Source organism: Hippoglossus stenolepis, chromosome 11 (genome assembly GCF_022539355.2).
Source record: "Hippoglossus stenolepis isolate QCI-W04-F060 chromosome 11, HSTE1.2, whole genome shotgun sequence".
Taxonomy (NCBI): domain Eukaryota; kingdom Metazoa; phylum Chordata; class Actinopteri; order Pleuronectiformes; family Pleuronectidae; genus Hippoglossus; species Hippoglossus stenolepis.
The window spans coordinates 13,300,242-13,318,865 of NC_061493.1; the positions used below are offsets into that span (position 1 = coordinate 13,300,242).

Below are 18,624 nucleotides of genomic sequence, written 5' to 3' on the forward strand. Positions count from 1 at the left end.
GTAATTAGTTACATAAATATTTTTTTTTGTGACAGTTTTCTATTTTATTCTGCAATTCTTTCGGGATTCGTTGACCGACAACTCAAACGATTTCAATCATTCAAACATCAATTGTTTGAACTCATACTTCTTGAAACATTCAGCTTTTTCCACTTCTACAGTGGTGACATAATCTCTCGTGCCTTTGACATGTCACATTGTGCCTTTTCAGCTTGATTATAGTACTTCAACAACTCTGTATTCACATTGCATTTTCAGCAGGAAAATGCATTTTCTAGTTTGAATTAGAATTTTATTTATTTACTTTTAATTATCTAAGCGCTTCCTTTTCTATGTGTGTGTGTCTACTCATTCTGCAGGAGAGCAAAGTTACACAAGCAGTGTTGTTTCATCCTGGGACAAAGACACTGGAACTTCATTAAGAACGACAGGGACAAAGATGAGGTCCAGGTTTTCCAGTGAGTCTGCTCCAAGTATAATTACAATTAAACTATCAGACTAAACTACAATAATCAAATCATCATTATTCTGCAAAGCTGAATCATTGTATTCAGGTCAATGCTTTTGTTTTGCCATTAGATGCTGCTGCTAAATCAAAGCATGAGCTGCCGTGTGTCCAGAATTACCATGTAAGACAAATCATAGTCATATATTGAGTAGTGGAAATAAATTGATCGATTTTCATGTTTGTTTGATTTGATTTTTTGTTTCTCTCTGGGTTTGGTAAGCGGATACAAGAGAGCCATCCACCCACCTATTGTATCAGAGCTGCAGGAGTGCTGAGGTACAATCGTGAGTCCGATGACAACAGGATAAACGTTCCAACCGTTCTTCAGGAGGTACTAAGATCACATTTCCACCTACTGTTGTAAATTCAGGGCAACTTCTGTTACTGATTAGCCCGATTGAAAACTTGTTTCTAGCTCCCACCTCTGGCAGAATTGGCACTGAAGTGTGAGTACTGTGGAGAAAAGGCCAGACCATCACTCGGTCTAACACGGCTGCAGGAGCCTGAGGTGAGGCAGACAGGAAAAACTAAAATTCTCAAATTTTACCTGATGCACCATTGACCCCCTGTCCACCCTCTGTTTGTGTCCATCCTAGACAGCTCCACACTTTTGTTGTGCTCAGCATCAGCAGCTGTGTGAGATGCTGGTGAAGGAGAGAGCTTTGTGTGAGGGGACATGTGACCTGCCAGCTGTAAAGGAGGAGGAGGATGACAACAAGTTTTTCGAAGACATACCAATTGGACTTGGGTATGATTTAATTTTTTTTAAATAACAAATAAAAGACCAACAAATGTAGTCACTGCTAATCAGGAATGTATTTGGACTTTGTCATAGAGCACAGTCAGAGGTGAAAATCAATAAGGGTTACTCAATCCAAGCTGCGACAGAAACATGTAAGTAACTGCTCAGTAAGTTAGATACACATTGGAAACTTTAAATCACATTGACCGTATATAAAGATGGACGACATGACAGCTCCCCATTATTGAAGGCAAAGTGTATTGATCGCCATCTTGTGGCTGGCTGCTGTATGGGTCAATTAAGGATGACACATTGACTGAACTAAAACGTACATGTGCAGGGAAAATAGATTGTTCTCAAAAATGGTTGTATTTAAGAGTGAAACATCATGATTGACAGCTGAGACTCACTTGTGATTGGTCGAGTTTGTGTATTGACAGGATCTCACTACCATGGGTCCATCCCTCAATCACTACTGCACAGACTCTGGCTCCAAATGTGCTCCAAAAGTTCATATCCAGGATATTTTAACTTCCTCCCTGGGTAGTGGGAGGAAGTGGAGATGCGTCATCCATCTTTATATGCAGTCTGTGGTTCATCCAAGCAGTCATGATACAGTGTGCACAGGTTTTTTGTGTTATTTTTAATCTTGTTGAGAACCTCAACACGTGAGACCAATACACTTTGTTTTGTGCTGTAATTTAGTCGCCCCTGCATCAAACATCCTCCGCTTCCGGCTCTCTTGTGCTCCAGGAAAAGGAAACTGGACAGTGTGTTCTAGTGGAGCGCCTGAGAGGTGCTTGAAAACTGAACAGGAGGAGCCTCAGGCGTTGGTCCCCTGTTGTGACCACAAGCCTCTTAAGTTTGGCATATGTCATCACCAGGTAACCCCAAACTGTCATGTTCTCTTTCCTGACCCATTGTTTGCTTCCTTTGTCAGTTTGACCCTCTGTGAGTGGAAAATGCTTTTCTCAAACTCTGCAGCATCTTTTTGTAATATCTGCTTCCTGTTATGTGCCCCTTTCTAAATAGGAGACATCTAAAGCATTTTAGTCGCACATTGTTTAATCTTACTGTGTTTATTTGCAGGATGGGGCAGAATTTCTTCAAAAATATTATTCCAGTGGCAAAACATTTCTTACCTTGTTCCGTGGCGGCTCCGCTCAGGTCTTGTATCCTCTCAGATATAACGTTTGGAGATTTTATATCGTGTGATGAGATTTTTTTGTTTAAGAAATAATATAGAATTCCTAAGAACATCAAAGGGGGAATTTTTTGAATCCAGAACAGATCATTTATATTAGAAGATGATATATGCAATGAGACATGCACTCTACAGTGGGTGTTCCCATCCTTATCGCCATGGTAACAGTTATCCCTCAGGCCACTTGGCTCTTGTTGTGGTCACTGAAGAGAATGGAAGTGTCTGCATCGTGTATGATGACAGCAAGGCCCCCAATCCAGCGATGAGAGCCGTGTTCCAGTCTGATGGCAGGGCTGCATGTTACCACAGCAATGGAAACATATGGTATTAAGGATATATATATATATAATTAGTTTAATCCATATTCAGGTATGGCATTAACTGTGTGTGTTCTGTATGTTTGTGTGTATTTGTGTTCATGCTGCAGGCTGTCCTTAAACACATCAGGGGGTCAGTGTTTGGACGAGGCAGGTGCCAGAATTCGTCGGTGGAGGTGGGACGGTCCCCTGCACCCCGTCTTCTTATCCCTCAACAAAGCTGTTGGGGTCCGAGTCATCGGGAGGAAACAAGTGTTTGTTTCCTTCCTGGCTCAAGGCCAACAAGCAAAGTTTAGCGTGGGCACCTGCTGTGCTCAGGTAAAAGTGAAGCATTGTTTACATTTTTTGTCAACACATATTCACCTTGCACTTTCCAGAGCCTCCAGAAGCTGTGCAGAAAGCTTCTTTGTCTCTTTTTCAATAACGTTTCTGCAGGATGTTAAATGTACCATTCTGACACTATGTCTTGAACCTCTCCTTTACTGTGTTCAAATGCCAGTTAGGAACTTGTGATTCTTGTGAAAATAAAAATAAAAGAGTAGAAGCGGAAAAAAGATTAACAGAATAATTAAATATTAAAATAAAAATGTAATTAAATGTTAAATTTATTATAAGACTTGATCAAAATAAAAGAGTAGAAGAGGCAAAATAAATAAAATAAATAAAATCGATAAATCTATATAAAAATCTGAAAAAAGTTTAAAGGGTAAAAACATAGGAAAACACTTTCCATTCCATGAACTTATAACCTGCAATGCATGTGAATTTCTTGAATGTCTTATTAATCACCTCTTTATCCCATTTTTCTTTACAGTGAGAAACAACTGACTGCCCATTACTACTGCCCAAAAACTGCAGGACTACAATTTCATACCGAAGATCAAACCGTTTTTTAAAAGGCTTTGACCCAGGGTTTTCTCTGTCTCTCCACCTGTTAATTGTTTTTGACAACTTGTTAACTTTTCAGTTGTTTTTTTTATTTCAATGTACATATTTTAATCGTACAATATATAAGAAGGACAGCAAAACACTACAGCCCACAGTGAAAAGATTGGAGAGCGTTGTCTCCCCCGAGTCCCTGCACTCACAGGTTGAGGACCCTGAACCACGAGTGCAAAACGAGCACATTATACTTTGACAATGAATGCAGACGAGTCCCACACTGTGAACTGATCCGCTAATCTATACTGTGATGTATAACATATTATGTGGTTTTCTAACTGAGTGTCAGTGCAAAAGCCCTCTGCTCCGAAAGAGAAAAGGGGAAGTAATTGTCAAGCTACAAGGATGTTCTGTTTACAAGAGTTTTTTTATTTACTTAAATTAAACATAACCTACATTTGGATGTTAATAATTATAAAACTATATTAAGGTAAATATAAAATAGCTTTTCCTCAGTATTTCTTTTTACTAATTGCTAGAAATACCTGTATTTTTTCGAATTGTTAAACTGAGCCTCTTGTTTGGTTTGTTCATTCATGACAAGACCCAAAACAAGCACAAAGAATACATTATCTCGAGTTATCAGGTGATGAATATGTTATTCCCTACTTCTTTGCTAAAACTGATGAATATAATAACTATTTAAATCAATTTTTCATATTCTATTATCTGTTTTCTCCCTCAGTCAATGCATGGTGGTTTGGAGGGGGCGTGGTTTGGACTCTGTAGCCGGGGGCGTGGTTTGGATATACTTGCTGCCACAAGCGGAAGTAACCAGCGGAAGTGTTGCCGCAAGCTGCTGCAGCCTCAGATTGTTCCCCTGCTGGTCAACCGAGGGAACAGAAACCTAAGAAAAGACTAAGAGATACTGAGGGTCTTTGATTCAAAGGAGAAACGGGGATTATAGGAACAAGTTGTGCTTTAATGTTGAAATAGTGCACACAACTAGACTCTCATCTTTAAGGCAGAAGTGGCACCTTGACATTGGCTGCCAACTGCCAATAAACTGAATTGAGGCAGAAAACCAAGCGAGATTCATGGAAAACTTGATACTACTTCAATTGCTACTCAAATACTGTTTCCAGAGTGCAGTGTGAAGAACAGAGATAAGGATGAGGCCCAGTTTTTCTAGTGAGTCGACTCCAAGTATGATTATAATACACCTTCTTCATGGCAGCCATTTTAACATGAAATAGAAGGTAAACACAGGTGTTACTGATCACAGGAATTAAGGCTCTGTCTAAATAGTACGGTGGCTGAGAGAGCTCAACACTCAAGAGTACACAGGCAAATAGAAAAAACCTGTGCAAGTTACGAAAACATCTTCATCAATTTGACAACACGTGCGCTGCAAAAAGTCCCAACACATGCAAATACAGAAACACGCTGCAAATTGCAAAAACGACAACAGGAATGTCTCCAGGGGAGCCCAAAAAGTGATGAGCCTGTGAACTTTGAGAAGTTACTGAAGTCTGCTACTCGTCAGTGGTGATGGAACTTCACAAATCGTAGAACTACAGTCAGGTTCATCACTTTTTTGCGTCCCCTGGAAACATTTCTGTTTTCCTTTTCGCAATTTGCAGTGGGTTTCTGTATTTGCACGTGTTGTGACTTTTTGTAGTGCATGTGTCGTCAAATTGATGAAGTTCTTTTCTTAATTTGCAGTGCGTTGAGCTCTCTCGGCCAATTAATGTGATGAGTACAAATGATTTCCTGTCAAAATGGCAGCCGTTTTACACTGATAGTTTAATGCCTATTAAACTATCAGTGTAAAATAGGATCATCAAATCCTCATTATTCTGCAAAGCTGGATCCTTTAGTAGCTGCTGTATTCAGGTCGATGCTTTTGTTTTGCCATTAGAAGCTGCTGCTGCTACACCAGATCATGTGACACCGTCTGTTGTGAATGGCCGTGTAAGTAAAGGAAAATAAACACATTTTCATGTTTTTAATCAGAAACCATCTAGCTTTTCAGTGACCTGTTTAACTGATTCGATTTTTGTTTCCCTCTGGGTTTGGTAAGCGGATACAAGAGAGCCAGCCACAGTCTGTGAATAATCCACCCAGCTATTGTATCAGAGCTGCAGGAGTTCTAAGGTACAATCGTGAGTCCGACGACAACAGGATAAATGTTCTAACCATTCTTCAGGAGGTACTAAGATCAAATTTCCACCTACTGTTGTAAATTCACACTCAGGGCAACTTCTGTTACTGATTAGCCCGATTGAAAACTTTTTTCCAGCTCCCACCTCTGTCAGAATTTGGAGTAAAATGTGAGTACTGTGGGTTAACGGCTAGACCTTCACTCAGTCTAACATGGATGCAGGAGCCTGAGGTGAGGCAGACAGGAAATCTACAAAGCAAAACCCCTCAAATTTTACCTGATGCACCATTGACCCCCTGTCCACCCTCTGTTTGTGTCCATCCTAGACAGCTCCACACTTTTGTTGTGCTCAGCATCAGCAGCTGTGTGAGATGCTGGTGAAGGAGAGAGCTTTGTGTGAGGGGACATGTGACCTGGCAACTGTAAAGGAGGAGGATGAGTTTGTCGAAGACATACCAATTGGACATAAGTACGATTTTGTATTTTTAAGACATAACAAATAAAAGACCAACAAATGTAGTCACTGCTAATCAGGAATGTATTTGGACTTTGTCATAGAGCACAGTCAGAGGTGAAAATCAACAAGGGTTACTCAATCCAAGCTGCGACTGAATCGTGTAAGTAACTGCTCAGTAGATTAGATACACATTGGAAACTTTAAATCACATTGACTGTATATAAAGATGGACGACATGACTGCTCCCCATAAGTGAAGCCAAAGAGTCTCCTCAGTGCTAATCAATGGATGAGACATGGACCAAACTAAAAAGTACATATCAAATACATTTTTCTCCCGCATTGTTTCTGTCATTTTAGGTAGTTCTCATCGCACTGATGTTTGTTCAAATGTTAATTCTTCTGATAAGTTTGGTTTTAATTTGTTATTTGCTGTGATAAAAATCTGTGGTGAAACGTCATGATTGCCTAGTGATTGGTTGAGTGTGTGTATTGATGGAACCCCGTCCCTGTGGCTTGACCCCTCGATCACTGCTGCCCAAACTCTGGCTTCAAATGCACAAGAAAGCGCAGCGTTCATATTTTTGTTTCATTTCTGGATGGTGGGAAGAAGTGGCGATGTGTCGTCCATCTTTATATACAGTTTTTTGGCTTATCCATGTGGTCTTAGTGTGCATTCGTTTTAGGTGTTATTATTAATCTGCTCATATTATTGATGAGAACCTCAACATGTGAGACCAATACACTTTGTTTTGTGCTGTAAATTAGTCGCCCCAAGGTCAAACGTCCTCCGCTTCCGGCTCTCTTGTGCTCAAGGAAAAGGAAACTGGACAGTGTGTTCTAGTGGAGCGCCTGAGAGGTGCTTGAAAACTGAACAGGAGGAGCCTCAGGCGTTGGTCCCCTGTTGTGACCACAAGCCTCTTAAGTTTGGCATATGTCATCACCAGGTAACCCCAAACTGTCATGTTCTCTTTCCTGACCCATTGTTTGCTTCCTTTGTCAGTTTGACCCTCTGTGAGTGGAAAATGCTTTTCTCAAACTCTACAGCATCTTTTTGTAATATCTGCTTCCTGTTATGTGCCCCTTTCTAAATAGGAGACATCTAAAGCATTTTAGTCTGACCTTGTTTAATCTTACTGTGTTTATTTGCAGGATGGGGCAGAATTTCTTCAAAAATATTATTCCAGTGGCAAAAAATGTCTTACCTTGTTCCGTGGCGGCTCCGCTCAGGTCTTGTATCCTCTCAGATTTAACGTTTGGAGATTTTATATCGTGTGATGAGATTTTTCAGTTAAAAAATGATATCAAAGTAGTAATAACAAAGATGGAAATTTGAACCAGGGCAAATCACATGTGTTCAATGATATATGCAATGAGACGTGCACTCTACAGTGGGTGTTCCCATCCTTATCGCCATGGTAACAGTTATCCCTCAGGCCACTTGGCTCTTGTTGTTGTCACTGAAGAGAATGGAAGTGTCTGCATCGTGTATGATGACAGCAAGGCCCCCAATCCAGCGATGAGAGCCGTGTTCCAGTCTGATGGCAGGGCTGCATGTTACCACAGCAATGGAAACATATGGTATTAAGGATATTACATCTATATATATATTAGTTGAATCCATATTCAGGTGTGCCATTAACCGTGTGCATTTGTGTTCATGTTGCAGGCTGTCCTTAAACACATCAGGGGGTCAGTGTTTGGACGAGGCAGGTGCCAGAGTTTGTCGGTGGAGGTGGGACGGTCCCCTGCACCCCGTCTTCTTATCCCTCAACAAAGCTGTTGGGGTCCGAGTCATCGGGAGGAAACAAGTGTTTGTTTCCTTCCTGGCTCAAGGACAACATGCAAAGTTCAGCGTGGGCACCTTCTGTGCTCAGGTAAAAGTGAAGCATTGTTTACATTTTTTGTCATCACATATTCACCTTGCACTTTCCAGAGCCTCCAGAAGCTGTGCAAAAAGCTTCTGTCTCTTTTTCAATAACGTTTCTGCAGGATGTTAAATGTACCACTCTGACACTATGTCTTGAACCTCTCCTGATATGTTCTCCTTTACTGTGTTCAAATGCCAGTTAGGAACTTGTGATTCTGCTTGAGTGCTGCATCACATCAAATAAGTGTTGACCTTCATGTAACACTCACATTGACTCAATTTGTAGCTTTTTAAACAATGACATCTGGTAACTGTACATTTTAGGGTGAATCTGACACAGACGGCCCTGCTTCAGGACCGTCAGCAACTAAGGAAGAGCTCATAGCATTGGCAGCCAGGGACAGGACCCTCCTGGCCATTCAGAATCTTCATCAGTGCCTGATGAAGCATTGCCAGACCCAGCTGCCCAAGACCACATAGGTCACTCACCTCCACGTTGTTGCCCAAAGGCTACTGTCTTCAGGGATGTCTGTAACTCTATTACCTGTCTAGAAGATACATCCAAAGCTTACAATGCTGGATTTCCTGTAGCACTGTAACCTCAGTCTGTTTTGTCTCATCTAATCATTTCAGTGCAGAGCCTCAGGTCATGCTAATGACATTAAGTTGAGCTAAAAGATGTGCACTCATGACCTGGAACAGATTTTTCTGCTGTTATCTCTAAGCCATTCAGCAGATTTTCTCTATTTATTCCCGGGTTTCATTTATTAAAAGTGAGTAGTCATAATATTATAAATCCACTTCAATGCACAGCCTCTTCTAAAAGTACGATTTCCTCAGGATATCATTTGCAACACCTTATTCTACCACATCAATCAGTAACCCCAAACACCACAACTTTACAGTTAAATAGTTACAATAGGTTTTATTCATCTTCATAGCTTCTTCCAAGTTATGTAAATATAAAAATTATTCAGAAATCATACCAAGACATAATTTCCCAATGTTATTTTCACAACAGTGATGATTTTAAGTGTTGCATTTTCTACATGGCTAAGCTACTTAAAGAATAGAATAGTTAAAATTCTACATATGGCTCAGTGGTACAAATAACAACTGTTTTATTCACATAGATCAAATATATGCAACGAGTTAAAGACTATGAGAATCATTAATAAATTGATCCTCTTGGATCTACTGGTGTCAACTGGATGAATTCTGCGATCGTCTGAATGGTACAAAAAAATGACAGAATGGCCGGCACTGTTGCCATGGATCCCACTCTGGCGTCAGGGGCGGGATGTCTCGGAGGGACATCATGAAGAGTGATGGGAGCATCCAGTCTGTGCTAGCAGTTTTCCTACTTTCAGCGCAGACCTTCATAAACATCACTTCACAGCCCAGTGAGAAACCCACCTCGAACCTAGAGAGGCAGAGAGAGAAGGTGATCTCATACACACAGCACTGACATGAAGTATGTCTCACTGGTGAGGAAAAACATTACGAGTTAAAAAGTTGACTGCGTAGTTTCAAAGTATTTCTTTGGTGAAAGCAGTGGCATGAACACTACTCACATGGAGGGGATTTTAGCTCCAGCCAGGACTTGAGGAGTAGGGTTAGGAGTGGTGGTGGGTGTCCATGTGGACGTTCATCTTCATCTCGTTGTCCAGGATTTGCACAAGCTGCTGCATGGAGGGCAGCTGACCTGACTCCAGTTTTGACCACACTGGCACATCTACAGAAAGACAATACTCACATCACTGCAATTCACTGTTTATGTTGCTTTGTCACACAACTTTATTCATATTACAATGATTATTTTTTGTAACACTTGTTTGCAGCCATAATGTTGTTCTGAGTGTAATAACAGTGGGGAAAAGCACTGGGTTCAGTCAAACAATGATGTGAATCACACTCACCATTCAGTGTGATTTCAAAAGCTCCTGTAGACATTAACTGGTTTTCGATCATATTGCTGAAGAAGAACACCATCATGCAGGCATATATCTGAAAGAAGCATGAGAGCAATCTCAATTAGAAAGTTCCACATGAATAAATATTTTCCCAAGCTATATTACTGGCCATTTTCCCCCCAATTCTTCTTGAATCATGCTCTCACGATGGAATGGAATAGAGTAATGCACTAAAAATAAACCTTTAAATCACTTCAACACTGACGACAAAGACCACTGGTATGAACACGCTGCACTATTTACAGGTCAACATGAAACTGCTTTAAGAAACTTTGAGGGGATAAGCTACAACTACAAATGAGGTACAGAGTCGGAGTTGAACTCCATCCTACTTGTGCGATCTAGTAGTTAAAGTCAGTTACTCCCCCCCAAAAAAACTCTTATATGTTCACACTGGGCAAACTTATCATATTTTATGCAACACCAAGACTGCATGTAAAAATGGACACAACAAGCCAAAACAGGAAATTAATGTTCCCCAAAGTAGTTTCTGTCATTTTAGTTAGTTCTAATCAAGCAGATATTTGTTTAAATGTTTTTTTTTTCTTACTCTCTGGGCTCTACTTGCTGTGGACATATTGACATAGAAGGTTTCGTGGTACCAGATTTATATTTTGACTCTTGTTGCAGGTTTCTTATTCTCTTCAGTTCGCAGGATTGTCAGGAATTAACCGATTTGTGTATATGTGACACAGGCACAACTCGCACAGAGGCGTCCTTACTGATTGAGATTAGGACACAGTGAGAATATGGAGAAGCAAATTACAAGCCCTAGATAAATTAATGAGACTGGATTACGTTTCTCAAATCATTTGGTTAATCAATAGTTGTCAGGACATAAAGTTTAATGTAATATCGGAATCATTCTGACAATATATGTAGAGCAGCTTCAAATATGAACAGAGCTGCCTGGAGTCCATTAGAGTGATGTCAAAACAAATTGAAAGACAAATGCTTTTTAAATCTTTATGCTGTGTATGTAATTAAGTATGTAATTGTAAACATAACTTTACGTCAGCCACAGCTTTCTGTTGAAACATAAAAAATGACTATAGTGCAAGATTGTTTATTTGCAGATATCAGATGTGAGCAGTCACTGGCCATTCTCCCTCTGAGCCTTTAGCATGGGTGCAACCCTGAGGACACATTTAACAACACAACCTGAAGACCCTGAACATACAGCTAATGAAATCCCACGGGTTTGGTTGTACTTGGCAGAGTGCATGTACACGGCTGCATCACAAACACCACGCACTTTCCTTCGTTTCTACAGTCTAGTCATGTTCCTGTGTGAAATCTGTGGTGACTACCTGCATGTTCAGCAGCATCATACTGACTCCATACATATTCAAATTACAGTTCTCTTCCATAGGTTCATAGTTCTACATGTATTTCCAGGAAACCTTACCTTATTCCCCTGGCCCCACTCCCAGATGCCTGGAGCTTGCATACCAAGGAGGGCAAATGGATCCCTACCGATGATAATCAGCCCAATCACCAGCAGTTTGAATATAGACAGGAAGGAAGAAATGTGTCTGAGGGAAGAAAGAAAAAGAAACTGGATCTTAATACAATTTCCAACACTGCACCAGCGCACTGATGTTATGGCAACATTAAGACACATCATGCGTCATCCAATGTTGTTATTATGACAGAGAGACGTCAAAAATTCCTCCTTTCTGTGATGAAACTAATCTCTGGAGAATATATCAAGAGTTCAATAAACGTGTGAACTCGAATTTGTCCATTTGTATATAAAATAATAGAAAAGCTTTCACTGACAATAGTCCTTTACACAATATAAATTGACAAAATAAATTCTGACATCATTATCAAATAGGTGCATACTCCTGTAGCAATTATTCCAGTCTGTTGTGAGAAACTGATCCACTGTATCAGTGACAGTTTATTAGTTATACTACTATCTAGATCTACAGCAGTCAAATACAACAGTCCTGCAAAAGATCCTACATTCGATAAGGTTTGGATGTTTTGAGAATTTTTGCCAAGTAAAATTTTGTAACAAGTGTTTTTGTACTAAACCGCATTAGTTTTAACAAGGTGTGCCTAATAAATTGGCAACTAAGCATATGTCAAGCACTCATACCTTCCCCAAATATACCAAGATCAAAATCTACAGTATGCCAGCAATAACAAGCAACATGAATTGCACAAGGAAACCACAATTATAAAAACCGCCGCAGACGGATAAGGCCGGCTGCATGTGAATTCCACTTCCTCAGTCAAATCACGGCTAATCACAGGCAGCTTTCAGCCTGCTTTAATAAAGCTGGACATAATCCTATTGTTACAAGGCAGACAATCTCCCACTCTCTTACCGATAGACGGGAATAGGAAGATAGCTCTCCCCATCGATGCGGATGTCTGGGTACCGCTGGTACAAGGCCTGCGTGTACTCCTCAAACACCCGCTTGTACCCTCAGGAAATGCTGTGGGAAGACGAGCACACAGTTAGAAAGACATGCACTGGGTCAAAGGCGGGAAAGACAACAATACAACGATCTGAAAGTTAAATTGTGAGCTGGACCATGACATCTGAATTTCGATCTATACATATATATACAGCTTTTGTTTTGTTTCTGGTTGTTTTCATCGCACAAGAGCCGTTACATACCGACATCCATATTATTGGTAGTGGGCGTCACAGAATTTCTATGAATTACCTATCTTCAGATAATCTGAAGTAATCGTATCTTTTTCTATTTACTGATTAGCCTACAGCTGACATTGTTTCGTAAATCGCAACATTGGTGTGGACCTACAGATGAAGGTTGTTGTATATGCCAGCAGGGGGCACTACTTGTTCTCATTCACAGCATTTTCGATCTCAGCGTCACTCTAACAGGCATAATCTATAAAACTAGAATGTTACTTATACAACGTAATTCCAGACACAGGGAATTGTACTGGGATTTGAAATAACCTTAATATCAGTACAGACAACATGTCTGTGAAGACTCTCAGTCATCCAGGTGAAGGAATATTCAGAAGTTGTACAAATGTACCGACTGTCACAGGGTTTATCGACAACTAGCTTGTTTGACAGCAGAGCTGAGAGGCTGTGTCTAAAAATCTTCACGAGAAAGTCTAAAAATCTGAACTTCTCGGTAATATACCCTTCCTGCCCTGTGTTTCAACAGTAGCCGAGTCATTCCGCTAATAACTAACTGGGAAAGGCTCCTTCTCCTCTAGCCAACATGCTAACACGAGCTAACCCCCTGCTAGTAAGCTGCTACTGATCTTTACGGCCTGCGGTGCTGTTAGCCGGAGAGTTGCGCTAGCCGGCGATGATGACTCGCCATCTTTCCGCTCAGTTCGCCTCACCAGATCTGAAACTTGAGCAGGGGCCCCGTGGCGAACTGCATCTTCATCTTCTTCACGCCGCTGCTGTCACCAGACGTGGCGCAGCACAGCGAGAAAGCTCCCAGAGCGAGGAGCAAGAACCGCGGCCACTTCATCTCCATCCGTTCCGGCGTTTGTTTCCTGGATCCTCGGCTCGGGCGCACAGAAGTGGGCGGGGGGTGTTAATCTGTACATGTCTCTGATTGGTTCCTCTCCTTCCTCTGCCTCTGATCTTGTGTTGTAGACGCAATCGGTACCAACATCTACCGCCCCCTATCGGTTTGGCTGTTCAACTGACCTGGTGTAAAGGGAATGTCTGTAGTTTAGTGGTCAGTTTAAAACCCCTTTTCTAACACTTTGTAATAACGTTCAGTCATAAGTCATTTATATCTTCTGTTCAGTTTATTGGCAGGTGGCAACCAACAGCGAGGTGCATTACTGCCATCCACTGGATCTGCCTCTTCTTCCTGACTGCTCCACCAATCTCCTTCCTTCTCTTTCCCTTGTGATTTGTCCTTTACTTTGAAGCCACTCCTCTGACTGTACTTTGATTTCTTTGATCTCTGACCGTTATATTCTTCAGGACTATGATGAGTGTTGAAGAGAGGAGAAGGCTATATAGAAGACACATTAGATGGCTGTGAAGCACCTTGACACCTTGAAAAGCACAAACAGATAAATGATTTAAGAGATCGATAGAAATTCAAACCTCAGACTCACCATGTACACAACCAGATTCAAACTGATTGCAGAACTGGTGGAATTCCCTCCAGTGGGCTTGCTTGACATTATGCTTGACTATAACGACTTGATTCGCCGTAAACCGAGCTTGATTCAGCGTTTGGAGCAAATTGAGATATGCTGGGACACGGCGATGGATTTATGCACACTGATTGTTGACTTCTTCTTCAGGGAAATGGAAAAGACGATCAACCCAATCGTTTCCGAGTGGGAAGAGAAAGCCACAAGCATATATTCACACTTACGACCCGAGCAGTGTTTCTTCGGTGTAGCTGAGCACCGCATCCTGAAGGACACATTCAACATCCTCCCAAAGTTCTTAAGTTGCATTTTTACAAACAACTACCGGAAGATCAAATGTGGCAGCATACAGGAATTGAGCTGGTTAATGGGTGAACATTTAATTTCATTGATGGCTGAACACTTAGCCATGCGACTCCCAAACACGACGAATGAGAAACCCATACATTTTAGGAGAGGATATTGTCTGTTTCAACGTTTTGAAAAAATGATGGCTCTAATTAGCACATCAGCAACATGTGTGCACTATGGTGAGTGCCAGTGCGGAGCACCGCTAAAGCAAGACAAAAACACATACCGCTGCTTGGACGACCGAGACAGTCACGCAATGTACATGTCCATTATCAAAGACGGCTTTTCAGTAGATTATTATACATCAAATAGAGCAGTGATGGAAATCCTGATAAAGAGTGCAAATACTGATGCTGAAGAGGATTCAGATTCTCCTCCTGTCCCTTATAGCTTAAAGAAGTGCGGACAGTCTGATGCTCACACAGCCATAGCGTCGGATGATCTCAAAACTCAAGTACTGTTTTCCTTGGTTCTTACAGGGCTTGTAAATGAAACCATGGAGAAAGCCCATGTAAGACTGTGTCCCGCAGATTTCAACAGGATTGTCAAAAATCTGACAGAGAAGGCAAAGCAGCAGATCCAGCTCAGCCCTGTAGGCACAATCAAGGCGAATGATGTCAAGATCTACAAGGCTCTGTACAAAGACCTGAATGAGAAAATTGGCTCTGAGTTGGAGCTTCTGACAGGCATGGAGTCTCAGGTGATCGATGACATCATTATTGAGGCCTTGAGGATTCACTTGACCAATCCGCCTACACAGAGGAGCGCTTTCGCCAGGTTCTTCTCATCTGTGGGCAGACTCATCAGGAAGCCATTCAGTACCTGCTTGGTCACCGCTCCATCTCCAAACCATAAATTATTTAATTTAGGCATTTGAAAATAGACACATAATGCTTTAAGTAAGATACTGCAGATGTTGTGTTTATCCTACACTATAATGAGTGTCATGTATTCCTTGTGGAGGGGAAACGTTAGAAACTCCGCGACTTCCACATCGTTAGGGTGGGATCATTTCCCCCCAGTGTTTATTGTTGTTTTGTATCTATTAGGACAACAAAAACGGTTACCAATGGTTATATAATTATTTACGAAAGACAACTGAAGCTAAACATGTGATGGACAACAATGCTGTTAAATCGCCTTTGACTGTTTATAAAGCCTGACAGCTTTATGATGTTTTTTATTAACATATTACACTTGTAAAGAGTTTTAAAATGAAAAACAAATGAAAAATAGCCACACTTCATAAATGTATGTGTGTTTCCAATAAAACATTATTGTGTAATTGATAATGAATTCATCCATATATTTTTCCTTACCTTAAATCAGGTTGTGCATGTCCTCAGAGAGGAAGGGCAGCATGGGTTGGTCTGCTTGATACATGGTGAGGAAGAGGTTGATTTCTCTCGTAATGCTGTTAAATATCCCCCATTTCACTGTGAAGAGAGGATCAGCACAGCAGGTATTCAGCCAGCACAGACTATAGAGTCCGTGCTTAACTTCTCAACACCTCATACTTGTGCAGTATGTGCAACCCGCAAGAACTGATGTTGATCAGCGACTTCCCGACGTCATTCTGCACTTGCTTCTGGAGTATTTCGAACACTTTCTAATGCACGTTTGGCCCGTCCATTGAGATTTGGATGAGAATCGCGATTCCAATCTCTGAAAGCAAGTCCTAAATTTCTCAGCGATATCTTGAGCTGATGAATGGCCCATAAACTCTGAGCCGATGTATTCAGTCTTCAGCTTGGGCCTGTCCCATAATCTGACATGCATGTCTATCTGTTTAGCCTGTAAATAGTGGTTCAGGATTTCATCAAATAACAAGACATACAGTCTTTGCTTCGGCACCAATGACAAAGTCAGTTTCTTAAAATAAGGAGCCAGTCCAAGTAGTAGTAGTCGATTTTTTAGCGCATTACTCAAGCTAAACCAGAAGCATCAGACTGTGCAACGGATCAGCGATCAATTGGACGAAAACAGGAAGAGGATGACAGTAGGAAATCAATGGAGATAAATCACAGAGATAAATCGTGGAGTTAAGCGCTGGCTGTCAAACAGGCTTGAGAGTTTCAATTAAAGCGAACCCCATAAGGTAAGCTTAACGAATGGATGTCCACAATAAAGCCATACCTATATGGAAGAATGCGGCTGGCATATTGACTGCCGTCTGTTTGGGAAGACTGCCTGATTGACTGTGGATTGAAACACCGGGCATTACTCTGATGGCAAGGCTCTCCGGTGTTGAATTAATCTCCATGGTGTGACATTGTGAATATTCACACTGTTTCATTGAATTTGCTGCTGCTCTGCTGCTATGTGGTGATGACACAAGGAAAAAAATCCCAAAGGAAAGAAATTGATGGTGGAAAATCAGTCAAATAAAATCTGGCGTGGCAAGGTCTGAAATGGAGTGTGAAAATCAAACTAACAGCTAAGGCCCCTGAAAACAAAAATGAAGAATTTCGGCATTCACTAAGAATCATTGTGAATTATGGAGTCATGGAAATGTATTGGTAAAAATGTGTATGAACCCTGAATAATTAAAATAATACCCCAAATATACAAAACCATTACACCTTGTCTCACAACCACAAAAATCATAATAATATTCTTATCAAATCCATCCATGGCTCTTGGAAAAGAAGCTATCTCATTTTATTGTATTTTTTAAAGGCTGTGGGATAAAATAACCCACACCAACATCCCAACATTATATGACAACAGTTTTTTCTTGCTTGGGAAGAGGAGTGTAAGAGGAGGTCATTGATTCAGAGATGGAGCCATGACCGAAGCATTTGTCATTTCTACATAATTATATAATAACTTCTGGAAGTGCAATTGGTAACATTTTTTATTTGTCCTAATAGATATTAAACAACAATAAACACCGGGGAAAAATGATCCCAAGCCTAATGATGTGGAAGTCACGAAGTTTTTAATGTTTCCCCTCCACAAGGAATACATGACAATCATTATAGTGTAGGATAAACACAACATCTGTAGTATCTTACGTAAAGCATTATGTGTCTATTTTTAACCAACACCAACATCACAACATCACAGGGGGCTCATTGGTTCGGAGATGGAGCGGTGACCAAGTAGGCACTGAATGGCTTCCTGATGAGTCTGCCCACAGATGAGAAGAACCTGCCGAAAGCGCTCCTCTGTGTAGACGGATTGGTCAAGCGAACCCTCAAGGCCTCAATAATGATGTCATCAATTGCCTGAGACTCCATGGCTGTCAGAAGCTCCCACTTAGAGCCAATTTTCTCATTCAGGTCTTTGTACAGAACCTTGTAGATCTTCAAATCATTTGCCTTGATTGTGCCTACAGGGCTGAGCTTGATCTGCTGCTTAGCCTTCTCTGTCAGATTTTTGACAATCCTGTTGAAATCTGCCGTACTCATTGTTACATGGGCTTTCTCTATGGCTTCATTTACAAGCCCTCTAAAAACCAAGGAAAACAGTACTTGAGTTTTGAGATCATCCGACGCTATGGCTGTGTGAGCATCAGACTGTCCGCACTTCTTTGAGCTTTTGTGATGTGAGATGCAAGGGACAGGAGGATAATCTGAATCCTCTTCAGCATCAGTATTTGCACTCTTTATTAGGATTTCCATTACCGCTCTATTGGATGTATAATAATCTACTTCAAAACCGTCTTTGAGTAATGACAAGTATATTGCTTGTCCGTCTTCTTCATCCAGGCTGCGGCATGTGAATGGGTCATCCTTTGTTAGTGCTCCGCACTGGCACTCACCGTAGCGCATGCATTTAGCTAATTTGCTAATTAGAGCTGTCATTTTTTCAAAATGTTGAAGCTTAGACCCTAAATTAACAAATTGCAGGCATCTGAACTGTGTTGGGAGTTGCATGGCCACGTCTTCGGTTGTCATCATCGCTATATGTTCAGCCATAAACCAGCTCAATTCATATATGCTGCCACATTTGATCCTCTGTTTATTGTTTGTAAAAACGCCACGGAAAAACTTTGGGAGGATGTTGTACGTGTCCTTAAGGATACGG

General features: G+C 41.1%; 4 protein-coding genes across 4 annotated transcripts; 3 read left to right on the plus strand and 1 right to left on the minus strand.

The window, feature by feature from the left end:
• Positions 1-344: 344 nt before the first annotated feature.
• On the plus strand, positions 345-3,929 carry LOC118118339 (glutamate-rich protein 6-like). The gene is made up of 11 exons (XM_035171484.2): positions 345-458; positions 580-629; positions 729-839; positions 924-1,016; positions 1,105-1,256; positions 1,344-1,402; positions 1,956-2,134; positions 2,340-2,422; positions 2,623-2,778; positions 2,882-3,089; positions 3,586-3,929. The coding sequence occupies exons 1-11, from the start codon at positions 440-442 to the stop codon at positions 3,586-3,588; spliced, it is 1,113 nt and encodes a 370-aa protein (XP_035027375.2). The 5' UTR covers positions 345-439; the 3' UTR covers positions 3,589-3,929.
• An 896-nt stretch (positions 3,930-4,825) lies between these two features.
• LOC118118282 lies at positions 4,826-6,442 on the plus strand. Its single transcript, XM_047341857.1, has 6 exons — positions 4,826-4,859; positions 5,521-5,627; positions 5,737-5,865; positions 5,956-6,048; positions 6,144-6,286; positions 6,376-6,442. The coding sequence occupies exons 1-6, from the start codon at positions 4,826-4,828 to the stop codon at positions 6,440-6,442; spliced, it is 573 nt and encodes a 190-aa protein (XP_047197813.1).
• Positions 6,443-7,047: 605 nt separating this feature from the next.
• Positions 7,048-8,950, plus strand: LOC124851101 (glutamate-rich protein 6-like). Its single transcript, XM_035171337.2, has 5 exons — positions 7,048-7,220; positions 7,426-7,508; positions 7,699-7,854; positions 7,943-8,150; positions 8,468-8,950. The coding sequence occupies exons 3-5, from the start codon at positions 7,793-7,795 to the stop codon at positions 8,621-8,623; spliced, it is 426 nt and encodes a 141-aa protein (XP_035027228.2). The 5' UTR covers positions 7,048-7,220; positions 7,426-7,508; positions 7,699-7,792; the 3' UTR covers positions 8,624-8,950.
• Positions 8,951-9,053: 103 nt separating this feature from the next.
• On the minus strand, positions 9,054-13,656 carry LOC118118283 (thioredoxin reductase-like selenoprotein T1a). Its single transcript, XM_035171338.2, has 6 exons — positions 13,462-13,656; positions 12,456-12,566; positions 11,525-11,651; positions 10,063-10,150; positions 9,718-9,878; positions 9,054-9,566 (listed from the first exon to the last, which is right to left on the minus strand). The coding sequence occupies exons 1-5, from the start codon at positions 13,599-13,601 to the stop codon at positions 9,760-9,762; spliced, it is 585 nt and encodes a 194-aa protein (XP_035027229.1). The 5' UTR covers positions 13,602-13,656; the 3' UTR covers positions 9,054-9,566; positions 9,718-9,759.
• Positions 13,657-18,624: the final 4,968 nt, after the last annotated feature.